The sequence below is a fragment of the Melopsittacus undulatus genome, chromosome 1 (assembly GCF_012275295.1).
Source record: "Melopsittacus undulatus isolate bMelUnd1 chromosome 1, bMelUnd1.mat.Z, whole genome shotgun sequence".
In the NCBI taxonomy this organism is placed as follows: Eukaryota; Metazoa; Chordata; class Aves; order Psittaciformes; family Psittaculidae; genus Melopsittacus; species Melopsittacus undulatus.
The window spans coordinates 16,958,003-16,977,080 of NC_047527.1; the positions used below are offsets into that span (position 1 = coordinate 16,958,003).

The following is a 19,078-nucleotide window of genomic DNA, read 5'->3' on the forward strand; positions in this document are numbered from 1 at the left end:
TTGGCAAGGTAGGCGGAACACAAGTGACCTACTAGATTCAATGCTTTTTTTGCATGGATTTATGGTGACACTCATGAATAGAATTAAAATCTATTTGGATTTGCTGGCTCACTTCATTGTATCACAGAACTTGAAATTAATGATTCATTTAGGATCAGAAAGAAAAGATTATTTAAAAAATTATGTGCAGTTTGCCCTTGATGTTTTCATCATAAAAAACCAAATTGCATACTACTGAAATGTATACAATTGCAATAAATTTTATTATGAACTGAAATTCTGTAGCTTACTGGTTTAAGAAAGATGGTGATAAAACAGTTATACAAGTGGACTACCACTATATTTCCTTTGAGACTGATAAAGCCTGAAGCCCTATTATGTTTCACCTTTACACTTTGTGAAATTGCTTAATACCTGCATGATCAGGACACAAAATCCAACCACTTAACAACTTTTATTGATGTTTTCTCAGCTTGTTTTTAGATGTCCACTGAATTGTCAAGAATTGTTATCTGGATTCTAAATGTATCTTTTATTTATTCAATATTTACTTTTAAAGCTCTCTACTGTAGCACTCCAGAGTCTCCTCCACATGGTTTCATTGTCAGTCAGACAGGTGGACAGCTCAACAGCATGGTTCGCTGGGCTTGCGATAGAGGTTTTCGGCTCATTGGGAAAAGTACTGCTGTATGCAGGAAGTCTCCATATGGTTATTACTCATGGGATGTTCCAGTCCCAGCTTGTCAAGGTAAATTCTTTCACTACGAAGTAATACAATGTAAGTAAATTTCTTTTTCCTTTTCTAATGTAAGTCATCAGTTAAAAAAGAATAGCAGGTAGTTACGTCATGGTCGTGCCTTTCTACCAGAATTTTTCTGCCTGATAAAACTTAAAAAAAAAAGTGTATTTTTTAAAAAATAGTATTTCAACAGAATTTCTTAAGACTGGCAGATAATAAGAATAATCTACATACTCTGTGAGGGGAAAAAAAAACACAAGGAATTTTAAATATGAAATTACTCAAAAAAATCATTTGAGACTGAGTATTTAGTAAAGTTTGTTTATGGTCCAAGAACTATATAGCAAATAGAAAGACATGAAACTTGCTACATTTCCAAGAACAGTACACTAGATTAAAAAGCATTGCCTATGACGCCATTCTAATCTTCCGTGGTTTGAATTAAAATTTGAAATATTCATCAAGTTGGCTCTATATTTAGTTCTGCTGCCTTATAAAAAGCAAATCTTTTTCTACTTAACAATGAAAAAGAAATGCTTATTTAATACCCTTCACAACTGTATTCTAATTCTTCCTTTCCTGAAAAAAGCTATTGTTCTGATAGCTTAATCTACGTCACTATTCAGTGAGCTATTAGAATTAATGTTTTTCATGAAACTTTGGGGATGTCTTTATTAAAAAAAAAAACAGCAGAGATAAATTACATGGGATTGTTCCAAATTAATGGACAAAAAGTCTTTGAACTATATGTTTCTAAGGGAAAGCAACCTTTATCAAAGGTGAAATAATCTCAGTTTAAAAGGTTTTGAGAAATTTGTCTTAATACATAAAAAGTGTGTCTGTATTTTTAAAAACTGAAATTGCCCCCCTCCCCCAGAAAAAAAAAAAGCACAGGCAATGCATTTGCTACATATATTGCTTGAGCTTTTTTCCCACATCAGTTATCTAAGGATTGCCTTCATGTCAGTTATTTCTAGAACTTGATCAGATTGTTAATTATATGTTGCAAGCAATGTCGAATTAAAAATAAACCAACAAATCAAAACAAGCAATTTACCAAATTCAAGTAGCAGATAATTATTCTCAACATACTGAGTTCAGTAATGGAAATAGTTGTAATACTCATAACAGTTGTAATACTTTAAGGTGTAATACTTTAGGAACAAATGGTGTTAAGTGCTTAGTAATCTCATGGTGTCTGATCAAATACAAAGACTGTTGCCACCAAGTGTTAGCATATTGAAAATTATTTTATGTATGTATTAATGGAATAACAATTATAATTATGCATTATAAGGTGAGCTTTGATACATGATATGATCTTACTCAGTTCTCCCAGCAAGTGCTTATGCACAGAAAGTGATTTGTGGCCCTTGTACGTAGCTGCAGCTCACAACACCAAACTCTTCAGGTTCAATCTAAAGACATTACTGCAAAATGCCTCAGGAGCAAGCTGCTTCCATACATCTAATTTTCCATTGTTTTGCTGAGGAGAAAATTCATACGTGGGTGATACAGTCGGTTTATGCTACAATCACTTGTATCAAAAGTTTGAGAACATCATCAGTAAATGGCTCTCATGTTCTTTCATAAAGGGTATTTACAAGACAAGACTAGAATAGCTTTGCCATTCCCCCTACTACTGAGCAATACAGTTTCACTACACAGTAGCTCAAAGTCATCTCCAGGCTGAATAACTCCAACTCTTAGCCTGTGTCCATTGAAGAGGTGCTCCAGCTCTCCGATCATCTTTGTGGCCCTTCACTGCACTTGGTCCAACAGATCCATGTACATCTTATGTTGAAGAACCCAGAGCTGGATGTAGTACTGCAGAAGGGTTTTCACAAAAGCAGAGTTGAGGGGGAGAAGCACATAGGGCAGAACACTGCACAGCAGCGTGAGAGAATGAGGAGAGTACCCCTGCAAAACACCACTCATTACTGGTCTTCACTTGGACATCAAGCCACTGACAGCAAGTCTTAGATTACAACCATCCAGCCAATTCTTCATCCACTGAGAGGTCCATCAGTGGTTCGTTCCACCAGTTTAGAAACAAGGTTGTCACGCAAGACAGTGTCAAACGCCTTGCGCAAGTCCACATAGATGATGTCAGTTGCCCTTCCCTTATCCTGCAGCACTGTAACCCCATCATAGAAGGTCACCAAATCAGCTCAGGCATGATTTGCCCTTTGTGAATCGATGTTGGCTGTCACCAGTCACCTCCTTATCTTTCTTAGCATAGTTTCCAGGGAACTACAGTGCATAAACTCTTTGAGGTGAGCAACTGGGAGTTTATAGTGCAGAAGATGATAGAAAATAACTATGTCTTTCTATTTATTCAGCAATATCATGTGGAATTCCTAAAGCTCCATTAAATGGTGGGATATTAACCACAGATTACTTAGTTGGCACTCGTGTTACTTATTTTTGCAATGATGGATATAGACTATCAGCCAAGGAACTTACTACGGCAGTCTGCCAGCCAGATGGTACCTGGAGCAATCACAATAAAACGCCCCGCTGTGTAGGTAAGTAAGTAAAAACTCTTCAGTGAGTAAGAACCTGGCCATACATTTTGTTTATTTATCCAGAGCACAAATCTTCACATTACTTAAACTTTCAGCTTCTTGTTAATCTATGAATAATTTTTGGGATTAAATTATTGTGAAATACATATTTTAAATGTATATATACCTGAGCTATATATTGAAACATTCTGTGACAGCAGAAGAAATACACTAAAGACTATGAAAATTTTCAAATTGATGATTAACTTATAGCTAAATCAAAGTGAATAGTTGCAGAGGTTTATGAAAAAGTCATCACTTTAGTGAGAGTTTCACAGTTCACACTGTTCATATACTGTTAAAAAATCCTGTTTAATATCCAGAATTTAAAAGGCTCTGGTATGCTGGAATACTTTGTCGAAACAGTTGCTTATTATTTATATTCCTCCCATCATTATAATGTTACACCCTCTAAGCTTGGGGGAGTATCACTGAAAGAAAATGCATGTTCAGTCCCAGAAAGAAGTGGATACCATCCATTATAAATGGGGCATGAAAACCCAGGTGATCGTAAGACTGATAAAGAAAAGTCAACGTATCTGTTGCACATTAAGATGTTGTTTATTTCACCCAATGAATTTTGGAGAGAAATTAGTATCCAGCAAAAATGTTATTCTCTGTCTTTTGATACGTCAGATTAGGGTTGTAGAACTTTTAGGAGGGGTTGGAGGAAGAGCATAAAATTGCGTAGCTGCTGAAAAAATATCTTGGATATTGAATATTATTTTACCTGTTACCGATGTACAGCCTCTCTGCATGAGTGTTTAAGATCTCATAGAATTTACCTGGGTAGAAAAATCAAAATGTAGCTAACATTTCAGTAAAGATTCTGATGGCTGACATAAAGTATCACAGTAGTTCCATGACCGTCAATTTACAGCGAATTCAGTCATAGTATAGATTCTGTATACACCAGTTGTGTAGCTCTATATACACAGTCACTGCTCTGTCTGGGCCATTGATCATTACTTACTAAATAAGACAACATGCTAACCACAGGCAATTTCAAATTGCTCTTCGAATATTATTTCACTGTATTTAAAATATATTTCCGAATGAATAAGGGCACAGATTTTTCTAATTTCCCTGTATTAAGCTACAACTAACTATGTATTTTCATTATTTTGGAAGTTGTTACATGTCCAAGCATCAATTCTTTTACACTGGAACATGGAAGATGGAAAATAGTGAATGGTTCACATTATGAGTATAAAACAAAAGTAGTTTTCAGCTGTGATCCAGGATATTATGGTTTGGGACCAGCATCTATCGAGTGTCTTGCTAATGGCACTTGGAGTTGGAGAAATGAGCGGCCTTACTGCCAGAGTGAGTACATGTTGTATGTGCATCTGCTCTACAGACTTCAGATAAAAATATTTCTTTTTTTTCTGAAATAAAAATTAACTAATTAAATATTAATTAGTTACATTAAAAACTAACTAATTACATTTTTCCTGGGTATCCTGAAGGCTATTATTTACAAATAAAGTCCACCAGGTTCAGTGACAAGGAAATAGCTGTAAGCATGATCTGTATCTATTTTTTTTTTAATGAAAAATACTTAACACTCTGAAATGTATTTGTCTGGTTCACTGTAATATAGAGGTAAGTGGACTAGTTGATAATTGGCAAAAATGCTCATAAGTATTTCTGGTTGATAATTATTATTGTGCTTGCAATACTCAGCTGTACATACCTGTTTTGATTTGGTTTTGCCATAAAGTTATTTCTTGTGGAGAACTTCCTACACCTCCAAATGGGAAGAAGATTGGAACTCAGATCACATATGGATCTACAGCTATATTTACTTGTGACTCTGGATACATGCTAGTTGGTTCTGCAGTAAGAGAATGTCTATCTTCTGGACTCTGGAGGGGAACTGAGACCAGATGTTTAGGTATGTATACTAATGCCATGGCTTCCTTATTTTCTTTCTCTCTAGCAGACAAAAGTAAGTGAAATGAATCAGCTTGTCTCTTTCTGTTAGCACAGACATTGAAGAGAGTTCTGCATTTTAAAAATTTGTATGGCTATATCTAATTAGAACTATGGTTACCTTTCCACAGATTGAATCCTTTTTTCAGTATCTTCACAACATACAAAACCTGTGTCACTGGATTGTTGTGTATGCCTCTAAAGCAGACCTGTACATAAGCAGCAGGACTGATTGATTCTAGATGTATCAGCTTTAATCCATATTCCCAGTAAAATAAAATACCTGCATAGTAGACCTGAACTCAGTGGTTATGTTACAGAATTAATCTGCCCACTTGAAAAAGATACAGAAAAAAAAACAACTTGGAAACTTCTCAGGAGCACTGCAACTTTATTTCTCAAAGAAAATCTTGATCCAGAGAATATCAAATTTGACACACTTTAGTTGTGCATGGTTAGGCATCTTCTCTTATTTAAAATACTCAAGACACCAGTCCCTGAAGAGTTTATGAATAAAATGAACATGTGATCCCTGCAAAAGTATTTCAGGGCTTCTTTTTAATTCGTTATTATCATATGTACTTGATCTGGGTTGTTTTGCTAACAGCAGAGGCATTGATTTTAACACGGTATGCAATCAACATTTTAGTTTCAGTAGAAACCAAAGCTACGATAGTGTTCCGGTTTTAGAACTCTATATGAAGGTCATATTATACATTGTTATTTGACATGAGAAGATAGAATATCCATGGACTGAGACTTTCAGAAGATTATGAACTATACCTTAAATATAGATGTTGTTGCAATATCTCTGTGTAGATTGCTGTTTACCTTTTTAGGCCACTCTACATCCCAAACAATTTTATTACTGTAATACAGCATTTTTTTCAGTGCAAATTTTAATTTAGGCTTGATTTAGATGACTCATGAATGAGCAGAAGGTTTGCTTATCAGGCTACTGGTCTGATGCTGAAATGTTTTCTGACATATAGATGAGGGGATAGGCAGGCTTTGTTTATGTTTTGGTTTTACAGTGAAAAACCATTTAGCAGAGAGAGATAAGAAAAAAATATTCATGTTGGAGTTTTTTTTTTTTTTCTTCTAAGCTTTTAGAAACGGTAATACAGACTTCTAAATCTAAAAGTTTAGGGACACCATAATATATGTGTAATCAAAATGTTCTGACAGTTTTTTGTTTTGTCTCAGTTTTCTTTTAATGGGTTTCCTGCAAAGTTTACAGCTATTGAAGTTTGGAGAAATGTAAAAAAGAAAAACCAGACAAATTGTCTGCTATTTTTGAATAGCACCTTAGAAAAAATACTTGCATTTAAGAATTTTGCCAAAATAATGTTATGTCATGTGAAGATCACACAGAATGAATTTAATTTCTCCTGCGTCTGTAAAAATAAAAAAATATAATCTTATATTAATAGGTTACATCATCTTTCAACCCTTCTCAGAAGATATTAATTATGATTAAGTTCATATATTATATTATCCAGTAATAATATGCAGTTAAGAAAATATGTTGAAACAACTATAGGACTAGAGAAGAAAACAGTAATTTAAAAGATACTTTTTGTATCAGACTGATAGGACTACAGCTAATATTCAAATGTACATCTTCAAAGCTTTAATGATTGCAAATTGTTGAAGAGAACATGAATAGAAGTTTTACTTATAGAAATAGAGTGTAGTATTCGTTATGTATAGCTTATAAAAAAAAAGTATGTATGCCTTGGAAAACAAGGAAAAGGAAAAAAAGAAAAGGTAGTGACAGAGCAAATTTATAAAAGGGAGAGGGTAATGGCTACCATAATTGCTCTTACAGCAACACTGCCTGCTATGCTACATCACTGTGCATTTCTAGAATGTTATAGTGCTTCCACCCTCAATCTGTGACTTTCCTGCAGCATTCACCCATTGCCATTACAAAAGTTACATCTTTTGATTCAGTATTATAAATTATGGGTTGCAGTGCAGTAAATGTTCTACTTATTATTTGTTTGTATTGGCAATATACCAGGCAAGAGTGTATTTTTCTCTCATTCTGATAAGTATATAAGAAGTACATAAGTATACTTATGTATAATAAGAAGTACAGTATTGATCTTGCTGCTTGAGCCGCTTCCTCCTGTATCTTCCACAAATCTTACATGATTATTTTTTCATTTTTTTTTTCAATAGCCTGTCAATGTGACTACAGAGTTTTATATTTGCTTGCTATTAGTCTTAGAATATTACTTTGGGGATAAGAAAGTGATATTCCATCAGATAATAACGGTACTATGAAATCTTTTATCTATTATAAATAAGTATTCAATAACTTATTGGCTACAAATTGATAATAGACTCAATATTTCTTAAATGCTTGCTCATCTATTTGTGAAATACATTTCCTGTCAAATAGGAAAAATTAAAAAAAAAGTCAGTGTTGTTGCTTAATGTTATAACCTTTGTTTTCCCAAAAGTACTCTTAGTTTTTTTCACAGCATTACTTTGCTTTGTATTTCTTTATTTTTTTTCATCTGTTTTCAGTTTTCTGCCCTATTTTTTCTATCAGATTGTTTGTCTTTACAGAGATCTCTTCCAATATGATACCCATTTGCAGTATTTGCATTCAGTCCCCAGTGAAAAAGTCCACCTGCAGAACTTAGCTACTGAGCAGTTTTAGATTGCATTAGGAGGAGTAATTTAGCTATCTCATTACAAAAGATAGGTAGCCACACCTTGTGATTATATTGAATATTATTACGACAGTTTTATAATTTTTTCTTCAGTTTCAAAATGCCAAATTTCAAAACTAAAATGCTCATCTTCTGTAATGATTCAATTAGGTGTCTCATTCAGAAACAGTAGTTTCTCAAAAAACTATACACATGCAGTATTTGTTTTTCTCAGACTACCAAAGAATCAGCAGTAATCTGAAAGCTCTCCAGAATGAAAAAGCTCCAAAACTTCAAAACCCTAAACTCACTATTGTACATGTATATATGCAGCTACACGCAAACACATAATACACAAAGTACCACAGGCTTCAGGAACTCATTTCAGCATGTTAGTAACAGGTAATAAACGTCTTTATTTGTGACAAATGGAAATCCTGAAAAACAATTAAGAGCCAAATTGACCATGAAAACTACCACAATATGCAATAATGAATATGAGAATATCTTTAATGTATAAGGAACATTTTAGAATTCTTTTCTTCACAGGTATCTTAAGAGGAAAATAACAAAAGGGAAGAATTCCACTAATAGTAATGAGAAAAATAAATAAACACCTTGCTTTAGAAGAAACACAACAGAGACAGAATAGAATGGAAGAGTAATTAAGTAACAGTTACTTTTTAAGATATGGATGGATAGTAGCGGGTGGTTTTTTTTGTTGTTGTCTTAAGGGTTAGGGGTTTTTTTTTCCTTCCTTTTCCTTTTTTAATTGGTATTACATTAGTAGTGGTAGCAAGTATTATAAGTGAAAGATCTGTTTCCTCTGAGAGAGACCAGTTCTCTAGATGTATGAAATAGAATGGGAAAATAAAGCAAACAAACAGAAATATTCTGCAAAATATGAATGAATCTCTGACTTCATGGCAACTTAGGGAATTTATTCAACTTCATAAATTAGTGGAAATTGAATGTTTTCATGGGTTCTCTTAACAGGAACTATGTATAGCATTACACACACTTTCAGAAGAACACACACTGAATCACTTTCCACATGCACCTGCATGACAGATGTGTTCAATTTTTAAAATGAAACAAATTGGGATGTTTTATTTTGGTGGATGAGGTGCTGTTTCTTTTGGAATTTTTTTTATGTCTCTCAATCAGACAAAACCTCCCCTGAAAAGCAGAATGAAAACTGGATACAAATCCTTCAAATCCCAAATGTTATTTGCTCTATTGTATTTAGTTTTGTTTTATTTTTTTATTTGAGATGAAAGACCTGTCAGAAGTCTGTTATATCCTGGTTTTCAACAATATTCAATTCCTTAACACTGTTGCAATAAGCTGATTTAGAATTCTGTTATTACAGAGCTGCAATTTTATAATATTCTTCATGCATATAGATTTTTTTATTTTTCAGTTTAGAAAACTTACACAGAGATAAGCATAGGCTCTACTATTTAAAATATATGCACTTCTTTACTAATAACTAGTTCACAATTAGCCATGCAGTATAGTTAGCACTCCAAATATGTAACTGCTGTACAGAATGAGGAAAAGTAATGGAGGCAGAGGAAGTAATCGAATCATAGAGCAGCCCAAGTTGGAAGGGACCTCGAAAGATCATATGGTCCAACTTTTCCTGGGAAGGGGAGCTGAGATGGGTTTATCTAACACACTGTCCAGTCACATCTAGAAAACTCCCGGTGATGGGGACTGCATCACATGCTTGTAGAGGTTGTTCCAGTGAATGTTTGTTCTTACTGTAAAAAATTCTTTCTTGTGTCAAGCTGAAACCTCTCCCAGTGCAACTTGTACCCATTAGCCCTTGTCCTCTCCTTGTGAAGAGAGAGCTTCCATTCTCTTTGTACCTGCCCTTTAAGTACTGGAATATTGTGATGAGCACAGATTGCAATATTAGTCACCTGATGTGCTGAATTACTTCAGGTTTATTCCCTCTGTACAGGAAACAGTGCTTGACCTTTCTGGTGATGTATTCTGCTTTCAGTTCATTGCCATAAAGCAGCACTAAAATCTTAATTAAGAACCGGGCCAAACACTGTAATTAAATGCAAAAATATTTCCTTGAACATGGCCTGAATTACTGCAAACTGTCTAGTTGAACTTCAGTTTCTCCTCCTCATACAGTTACTCACATTCATCATAACAAATGTAATAGGATAGGGAAATTTGTCCCATTATGGCATGTTCAATAAAGTCTGCTACATACTAAAGAGATTATGACTTCCCTGGAGAATCACGAAGTACTTTGACAAAAATTATGTAAACATTTAATATGCCATCTTATCTCAGAAAACATAAAACAAATTTCAAGTATGCCTGGTCCTTATTTAACAATGAGGGAAATAGGGAAGGAGCAAACAACAGTGGAATATACCCTTGAACAGTACCAGATTTGGACTCCTGTTCTTAATGACAAAGTCAAATTGTACTCATCAGTTTAATAAGTGTGAATTTTCACATTCTACCTCTACTGTAAATTCTGACATTATCATGATGCATGTGATGAAATACTATACGAAGCTCAAGGTGCCAGATGCAAGTTATATGAAAAACTTTTTTTTTTTGGGGGGGGGGTGTATTTTTTTCTTGTTTTTTTCTTTTTTTTTTTTATATAGGAAATTTCTAGCCCTGAAAGAATGAGGGCAGAACGCTGAAGATTACACCAGAGTATTATAAATACTTGAAAGTTCAAAGGGAAAAAAACAATCCAAACTATACTGCTGCCATATGTTCTTTCTTATTATCAGAGACATGTTTTGGAGATTTGTTTGGGCAGGAAAAAGGGAAGTAGTGGAGAAAAGGAGAAGAGAGAAATTTGGGTGACTGGTAGTACTCCTTTTTCAGTAAAGTACTGGATGAAACACTGGTTGTTATTCTTACTTGCCATAATTGTTTTTGCAGTGACTTCTCTGCCATATGACACAGTCTTCATGAGGTCAACCACTTGCAGAGGATTTTGCATTACCACATTATTTGCTGAATAATAGCGCCCATTTTTGAGAGGTCATTAAGGAAAATAATAACAAATGACACATGGTCCAATTTTTTTCCCAGACTCTCTCTGGATTAACTGTCTATTTGTGACTTTGGTGGCATAAATAAAAAAAATCTTGTATTTTGAGAATAGGGGTAGAAGATTATGACAACACATACAATGGTTTTTGGTTGCAGGACATTTGGATGTAGCTACACTGACTGCAACCCAAATGTGTAATTTTTTTTGGGATTCCTCCTGGATCAATAGGAAAATAAAAATGGAAGTCAATCCAGAGTCAGATTCCAGCAATATATTGTTCCAGTTAATTTGTTTCCATTGTAAGGAGAACATTCATGTGGATTGATATTTATAATATTGATATTATTTTTATTTGTGCTTATACGCATTTCAATTTTCATTTAAATATGGAGTGGTGTAATGCTAACTTTTTTGAGTTTAATCTTAATCAGAAGAAAGCTAAGGAAAATAATATAGAATTATAAAGGTTTTAGTAAATAGCATTTACTTACATTTTTGAAAATAAGTTTGATAACATATATAACATTTAATGTTTTTAATACAGTGTCTTTTTGTAATTTTTATATGTGTACGTTTCTACTTAGACAATTGCATTCTATCAGGTTTTGTCAAATTAATGAAAGTAAACTCTTGAAATAAATAAATAAAAAAAAAGTTAAACTTGTTCAGCATTTTTTGTGTTAATTAAGTAATTATAGTTAAAAAATTCTCTGGCATATTTACTAATAATTTTTTCTTTGTGTTTTTTTTTTTTTTTTATTTTGAAAAAATACAGCTGGTCACTGTGGTATTCCAGATCTTATAGTCAATGGTCAAGTAATTGGAGAAAATTACGGATATAGAGATACAGTTGTATATCAGTGCAGTCCTGGGTTTCGGTTGATTGGTTCTTCTGTACGTATATGTCAACAGGATCATAACTGGTCTGGTCAGCTTCCATCCTGTGTGCGTAAGTAAGCATGGCAGCACATACTGATCCATGTTACAGAAATGTCTGTGTCAGGCAAGATGATGACTTACTTCGCAATTTAGCATTCATTTGAAAAAATACCAAGCAAGCTCCTGTCTGCACCCTCTACCCCTACTCTCCACCCCCCAGAAGATTTAAAACAGATCTTCAAAGTCATGTGGCGAACTCAAATCTGCATCCATCAAATGTAGTTCTGTGTTGTCACTTAAAATTTCTATTGCTTCTTTTGGCTACTAAACACCTGTGATTTTATATAAACATGTAGTTTATTCAAAAAGTGATGGGACTTAGGTGTCCAGGTACTCAAATTTGAAAATAGCTTCATGTTCCTTAGTGGCTTTTGGAAATACTTAATGTACATTGACTTTCATTGCTGTCATTAGATATGTAGATACTCTTGAATTACGCTGTCAGCACTGATGATTAAAATGGTTGTTGCAACAAACATACACTGTTTTTTTTGTTGTTTTTGGTGGTTTTTTTTGTTTTGTTTTCTCTTCACAGAGATACTTTGTTTTCTGGTGTTGGCATTTTTAGCGTGAATTTTGAATTTGGTAATGAGGCTCCTTTTGTGTGATAAGTATTTCAACATATCACATTAAGCAGTAACAAAAAAAAAAAAAGCTGTGTTCCACTTAGGAAAATTGGAGAGCTCTTGAAAGATTCTCAAGGAAATTACAATTATGTTTCATTAGTTCAGGTTCATTAATATCAATGTATTGAAAATGTATTAGTCGACCTCCAAGTATTCTGTTTTTTCATCTGTATTTTTGTATCAGAAACTAGCTGAATGATGAATAATAATGCACAATGTCAGTTTGTTACCCATACCACTTACTCCTTACTTTGTTTTAAAGAGAACTATATGTACATAAACTACCAAAATAATTGTATTTCTTAATTTTGTTTCACTTTATGAAATAGTAATAGATCATTACTTCTTTATATTACATTTCAGATGAGCACACTTCTTTATAGTTAACTTTAAAGGCAATAAAATTAGACATTGTTAATAATTTCTAAATTAAAATATTAACATCAATTTTAGAACTGAATTAGTGAAAAAAAGTGCATTTGAATGTGGAAACAGCAGAGAAAGAGGAATGTATTCTCTAATCAAATGGATGCCACTTCTGTGAATAGAGGAGAAAGTACAATATATCACTTCAGAAAAGGACACAAGGTTTAGGAAAGATATGTGCAAAAAGGCTGCTATAAACAGCAGCTGCATTTATCTTTATTAATCAGGAGCACTTCCACTTCAGATCAAAGGTTCAAATGATGTGTAGAAAAATACTCTTGCATTTTTTTATTTTACTTTAGATTATTTAATTACATTTCTGAGATGTGTTTAAAATTAACAATTCTGACCTTTTCACTTTTGGATTCATCATTCTTCTTGCTCATACAGTGGGCAGACATACTGCTATTGTTGTGTATTGCTACTGAATATGCATGTGTACTAATCGAAATTTTATGCACTTTCATAATTCTGTTTTCAAAAGAATAATTTTTATTGTTATTATATTTTCATTTAAAAAAAAATATCTCTAAGCTGAATACATATCTTTGCCTGACAGTATTATGAATGTTAGCAGTTCAGTGTGTGATTTCAATTACTCTCTTGGGGGAAAAAAATGCAGTTCCTTATATAAAAATGTCTGTTACCAATAACATAAAGATAATATAGTTAATTTAAAAAAATATGATATTAGTAAAACATACAGAATTCAGTTCGACTTCATAAATTATTCCGTGACTGGTCTGCATGCTATGCTTATTCTGAAGGACCATTTTCAGTTTTGTTTCGTTGCTAAAAAAATTATTTAGTTTATATTAGTGGGTTTCTTTTAGAGTTATCATGATGAGTCTGTTGTACATAGAGCAAAAGAACATACATTGTTAGACTTAAAAAAAAAATTAGAAAAAAGAAATATAGTTTTTAAAGTGATAAAAATCTGATTTAAATAATTTATTCTGGGTTGGGTTTTTTTCATTTAAAATTATTGATGAACATGTTTTTTATCAACAATTGGTTTATTGGAACATGGAAGAAAATATTTATGCATTTCTTTAATTACTTTTATAAAATTATGTTTTGTTTTCCTTACTATTTTTGCATCTGGTCTTGGTGGGCATAGAAAAGAAATGTTACCTTCTTGTATAAATACAAGTGCCCATAGTAATTGTGATACTTGTCTAGTCATCTATCTAGTCGTAAATTTATAACTTCACTAAGCTTAAGATGGGAAAAATAAAACAGAGTGAGTTGATACTAGGACATATTTGTAAGAAATAATACCTGAGGAACTAATGCACTGAAATACTTCCTTTTGATTTCAGGCTATGTCTTAGTTCTTATTCAGTTCAGAGAAATGTGAATCTTTCATGGAAAGTACTCAGTATCTTAGAATATCAGACTTCATAATAGTGGTTATAATGATTGTCTATTATATCTTAAAGCATGAAAAATTATAGCAACATGCACTGTTTTTTGTTTCTTTGTTTTGTGCTATGCTAGCCGTTAGCTGTGGTCACCCTGGTAGTCCTATTTATGGAAGAACAAGTGGAAATGGTTTCAACTTCAATGATGTTGTGACATTCTCATGTAATACTGGATATGTTATGCAAGGACCAATGAAAGCACAGTGTCAGGCTAATAGGCAGTGGAGCCACCCACCTCCAATATGCAAAGGTAAGAATACATTTACAGATTTCAAACTTAGTTGGAAAATTATCGTGAAAAATAAACTGAAGGTAAAGAGACTCTTTCAAGAAATAAATGAAACCTCCCTTACTAACAGGCATCAAATTATTAGAGATATTTTGTGATTCTATTATTTTTCAGTTAGGTTTGTTCTCCATTCACATTGCCAGGATAACTGTTGCAGAGAAACTTATGTTTCTTTCGTTGGTAATAATTTTTTTTAATTGTTTTCTACAAGTCCCTTAAGCAAAATTATACAGCGATAATGAAGTGCTTAAGTCCCAGGATAATGTTCCCTGCAATTTTAGCCAACATACTTCTAATAGTTGCGCAGGAAAACTTTTTTTTTTTTTTCAGTGAGCTGACTGCTTATCTTAGATTTTTAAATTTTTATTCTAATTTATTAACATAATCATCAACACTTCTGGATATTATATTTAAAATTATTCCACTGAAAATAAAAATACGTTAAATTGTTTCTGTTTGAGTTTTCATGAGCACTTCTAGAAAGGCATTAACACCATTATCCATTTAAAGTCTGCTCTTATGTGCTTTTTAAATAATTTCATTGTTCTAATTTAGAAAAATGTACTTTTCTCTTGTAAGCTGATTGCACAAATGCAGAAATTGTGCTGATTGTTTCTCAGCATCTTCCCAGCAGTTTCTATGGACTTTTATCTGTATACAGCCTAGGTCACGTTATGTATTTATAGTAATTTTATTTACTGTATTTTCCTTCCAGTAGGTGTTCTCCACTTTCTTTTGATCACTTTGCCTTAAGTGATACTGCCAAACAGTTTACAGAACTTAAACTTCCAAGGACCTTTTTTGATGAGAAGTTTGTTTTGTTTTTTTTTTAATTTGCCATATTAAATATTTACCATGTATTAGGGGTACTCAGTAAACCTCATTTTCAGTCCAGTTGCTAGAAAGTTATTTCTATCCTTGAAAAATGTATTTATTCTAGTCTTGTGGTACCAATAATTGAGAACTCCTGGGAGTCCTACACAAGCAGACTCCAACATTTAGAGTAATGACTAGAGAGAAATAGGTGAGCTGTAAAATAACTCTATTGAGTGATGTAGGTAGGAAAAAGAATTTTAAATTGTGTCTAACAAATCATAGAATCATAGAATCATAGAATAGTTAGGATTGGAAAGGACCTCAAGATCATCTACTTCCAACCCCCCTGCCATGGGCAGGGACACCTCACACTAAACCATATCACCCAAGGCTTCATCCAACCTGGTCTTGAACACCGCCAGAGACAGAGCATTCACTACCTCCCTGGGCAACCCATTCCAGTACCTCACCACCCTAACAGTAAAGAATGTCTTCCTTATATTCAGTCTAAACCTCTGCTGTTTAAGTTTCAACCCATTACCCTTTGTCATATCACTACAGTCCCTAATGAATAGTCCCTTCCAAGCATCCCTGTAGGCCCCCTTCAGATACTGGAAGGCTGCTATGAGATCTCCATGCAGCCTTCTCTTCTCCAGGCTGAACAGCCCCAACTTTCTCAGCCTGTTTTCATATGGGAGGTGCTCCAGTCCCCCGATCATCCTCGTGGCCCTCCTCTGGACATGTTCTAGCAGCACCATGTCCTTTTTATGTTGAGGACTCCAGAACTGCACACAATACTCCAAGTGAGGTCTCACAAGAGCAGAGGGGCAGGATCACCTCCTTTGACCTGCTGGTCACGCTCCTATTGATGCAGCCCAGGATACAGTTGGCTTTCTGGGCTGTGAGTGCACACTGCTGGCTCATGTTCATTTTCTCATTGACTAACACCCCCAAGTCCTTCTCCGCAGGACTACCATGAATTTCCTTTTTGCCCAACCTGTAGCTGTGCCTGGGATTGCTCCCACCCAGGTGTAGGACCTTGCACTTTGCATGGTTAAACTACATGAGGTTGGCATCAGCCCACCTCACAAGTGTGTCAAGGTCCCTCTGAATGGCATTCCTTCCCTCTAGCGTATCAACAGAACCACACAGCTTATTTCTTTTCAGATTACAAAGATTTTCAGCGTATTCTGATACTTTTATGTATAAACATTCATGCACATACAGAAATATATATATTTGCACACAGGTACATGCACATCTATGCATATAAACATGAAACTGACTATAAGGGTATAATAATTTTTACATGAACTGTAGTTTTCTAGAGTAAGTAGGTTTTTGAGTAGGTGATGATGTGTTTACTTGACCAGAGGAATCTATTGCATGGAAACTTCTAAAAAATATCTTTATGACCCCCAGAATAAGTGTTATAGTCCCCTCACTAGCCGTATGTATCAAAAAAAGAAAAAAAAAGAAAAACCAAAAGACAACCAATCAATCAAATAAAAATCTTCACTGATTTTTTCAAACATATGAATCTTAAATTGTAGACTCAAAAAAAAATCTATCAGTATTCTTAACCATCAAAGTATACCCTTTTTTTTTTTTTTAAAGCACACCCCCATTTGCTGGGATATTTCCCTGTTCTGGTAGGAGCACCACAGTCTTATCTAACTGACCATGTGCCCTTTAGCTGAAAGCACATGCCTCAAAGGTGCTTCATTATCAAAATTTTAGTATAGGAACATAAGTATATTTGCATGGCTGTTTGGGTTAGACCAGAGGCATGTCTAGCTTTCTGGCTGTGGGCAGTAGTTACTAAAAGGGTATAAATTGAATATGTTGGTATGTCCAGTCACTGTTCATGGCTAATACTTTTACAGCATCATCACATTCTGTGAAAAAAAACATTTCCTTTCCTTTGTTCTGAGTTTAGCATCTCCTGGTTTCATATTATCTTCCTAATTTAGTATCATTAAATATAAAATCAGGTTAGCAACATATTGAAAGTTTCTCATAGAAATAAAGAGACCATTTAAATGCCATTTTAATAGATTATATGACTCTCAAGTCTGCTCTTTTTCTTTTTAGTGGTCAATTGTTCTGATCCTGGAATTCCTGCAAATTCTATAAGAGAAAGTAAAATTGAACATGGAAATTTCACATATGGCACAGTGGTATTTTATGACTGTAATCCTGGATATTTTTTATTTGGCTCTTCAGTTTTAATTTGTCAACCAAATGGCCACTGGGACAAACCGCTGCCTGAATGCATTAGTAAGTAGATAATGTGTATGTTTCTACAAAGAATGTGGGCTAGACTAGGTATTAATTTACATAACATTTCCATCAGTCTCATGACAGCAACTAGAATAATCATGTACGTTTGTGTATATGCAGTAATGAAGGAAGGTCTTTGTAGCAGCTGAAGTAACGCAGTTATATTCTTAGAGAAATTTCAGGATATGAAACAAACATCTGTGACTTATGTACCTGAACGTCATAGTCATATGATCCACTAAAGCAAGGGAATCAGCAAGAGCAGGTAGGTTTTTTTTTCTGGCTTTTCATGGACAACTTTGCAACTGTGATGTAGATACAGCCATAAATGTTTCATATGTTTTTGTCTGGGACAGCTGGATTACCCAGTTTTCTGTAAGTCTATGAAAAAAGTTTTGGTTTAAGATCAATTTTTTTTTTTTTCTCTGAGAAAGCCTGAAATCTTTATTTTCTAAAGATTAAAGGAGAAAACAGGCTAAGGGTTACTTATTTAGGATTCATGGACTGGTATTTGCAATATTAGTTCTTAACTGAAGGTTCTCCAGTTCTGTTTTTCCTCTCTCTCTCTTTAAATAAATAAATAAACAAATAAATAAAGAAAGCCCCCTGAAACTTTGTTATTGCTGTTAATACCCTCGGTTCTGGAGGTTGTCCCGTTCTTTGACACGATAAATAGCTTGATTGCAAGTCACAGTTAAACTTATAAAATGAGTTTAACAATTTCACATTAAATTTTAAGGTAACATTACAGTTTCAGAAAGATAAATGTTACTTAATAGTAACGTGTCCCCAAAGAGAAAGAAAACCTAAAACTAAAGGTACAGAGATTTCTTCTTTATACTTTTTTGTATATTTATTTCTTAGCCTTCTTTCAAAATTGTCACAAGTAATTTGATAATATAGACTTTACTCTTCTTTTAACCTGACCTTTGGGAGTAAGAGTGCTATGTGTAATTTTGAAAGGGTATCCTTAGCTTTATTTTTGTCATTTATACAGAAAGGTCAATGAATTCTAACATAGGCACTATCCAGGATATTTAATAATCATAAAACTTATTAAAACTGATTCTGATGCATCTATTGACTGTTTTTTTATAAAAACCTTTCAGCTTCTGGAGTGTATTTCAAATTGTTTCTGTTTTGGACATATGCAGCATAGTCATTTATTAGTCTGCACATCTTTCCACTGTAAGAGCAGTGGAAAAGAAGTGGAAAGCTTGCTAGATGTTATACTTTGACCAAAGTTGGATTATTTTTGATGTAGCTGGATTTCAGTCTCTCTCTAACTGGTTCCAAAGAACAGATCTTTTTCTGAAATATCACTA

At 33.8% G+C, this 19,078-nt stretch overlaps 1 protein-coding gene across 3 annotated transcripts in view; it reads left to right on the plus strand.

Annotated features, from left to right (window-relative positions):
* The window catches only part of CSMD3 (CUB and Sushi multiple domains 3), a 604,683-nt gene that overhangs the window by 534,203 nt on the left and 51,402 nt on the right, over positions 1 to 19,078 (plus strand). For 2 of the 3 annotated variants that reach the window (XM_005150930.4, XM_031050517.2), the window contains 7 exons: positions 560 to 748; positions 3,082 to 3,267; positions 4,438 to 4,632; positions 5,030 to 5,203; positions 11,726 to 11,899; positions 14,442 to 14,615; positions 17,565 to 17,750. In XM_005150930.4, coding sequence (XP_005150987.2) covers positions 560 to 748; positions 3,082 to 3,267; positions 4,438 to 4,632; positions 5,030 to 5,203; positions 11,726 to 11,899; positions 14,442 to 14,615; positions 17,565 to 17,750 — 1,278 coding nt within the window. The remainder of the gene's footprint in view (positions 1 to 559; positions 749 to 3,081; positions 3,268 to 4,437; positions 4,633 to 5,029; positions 5,204 to 11,725; positions 11,900 to 14,441; positions 14,616 to 17,564; positions 17,751 to 19,078) is intronic. The other variant, XM_005150931.4, reaches the window with a different exon arrangement.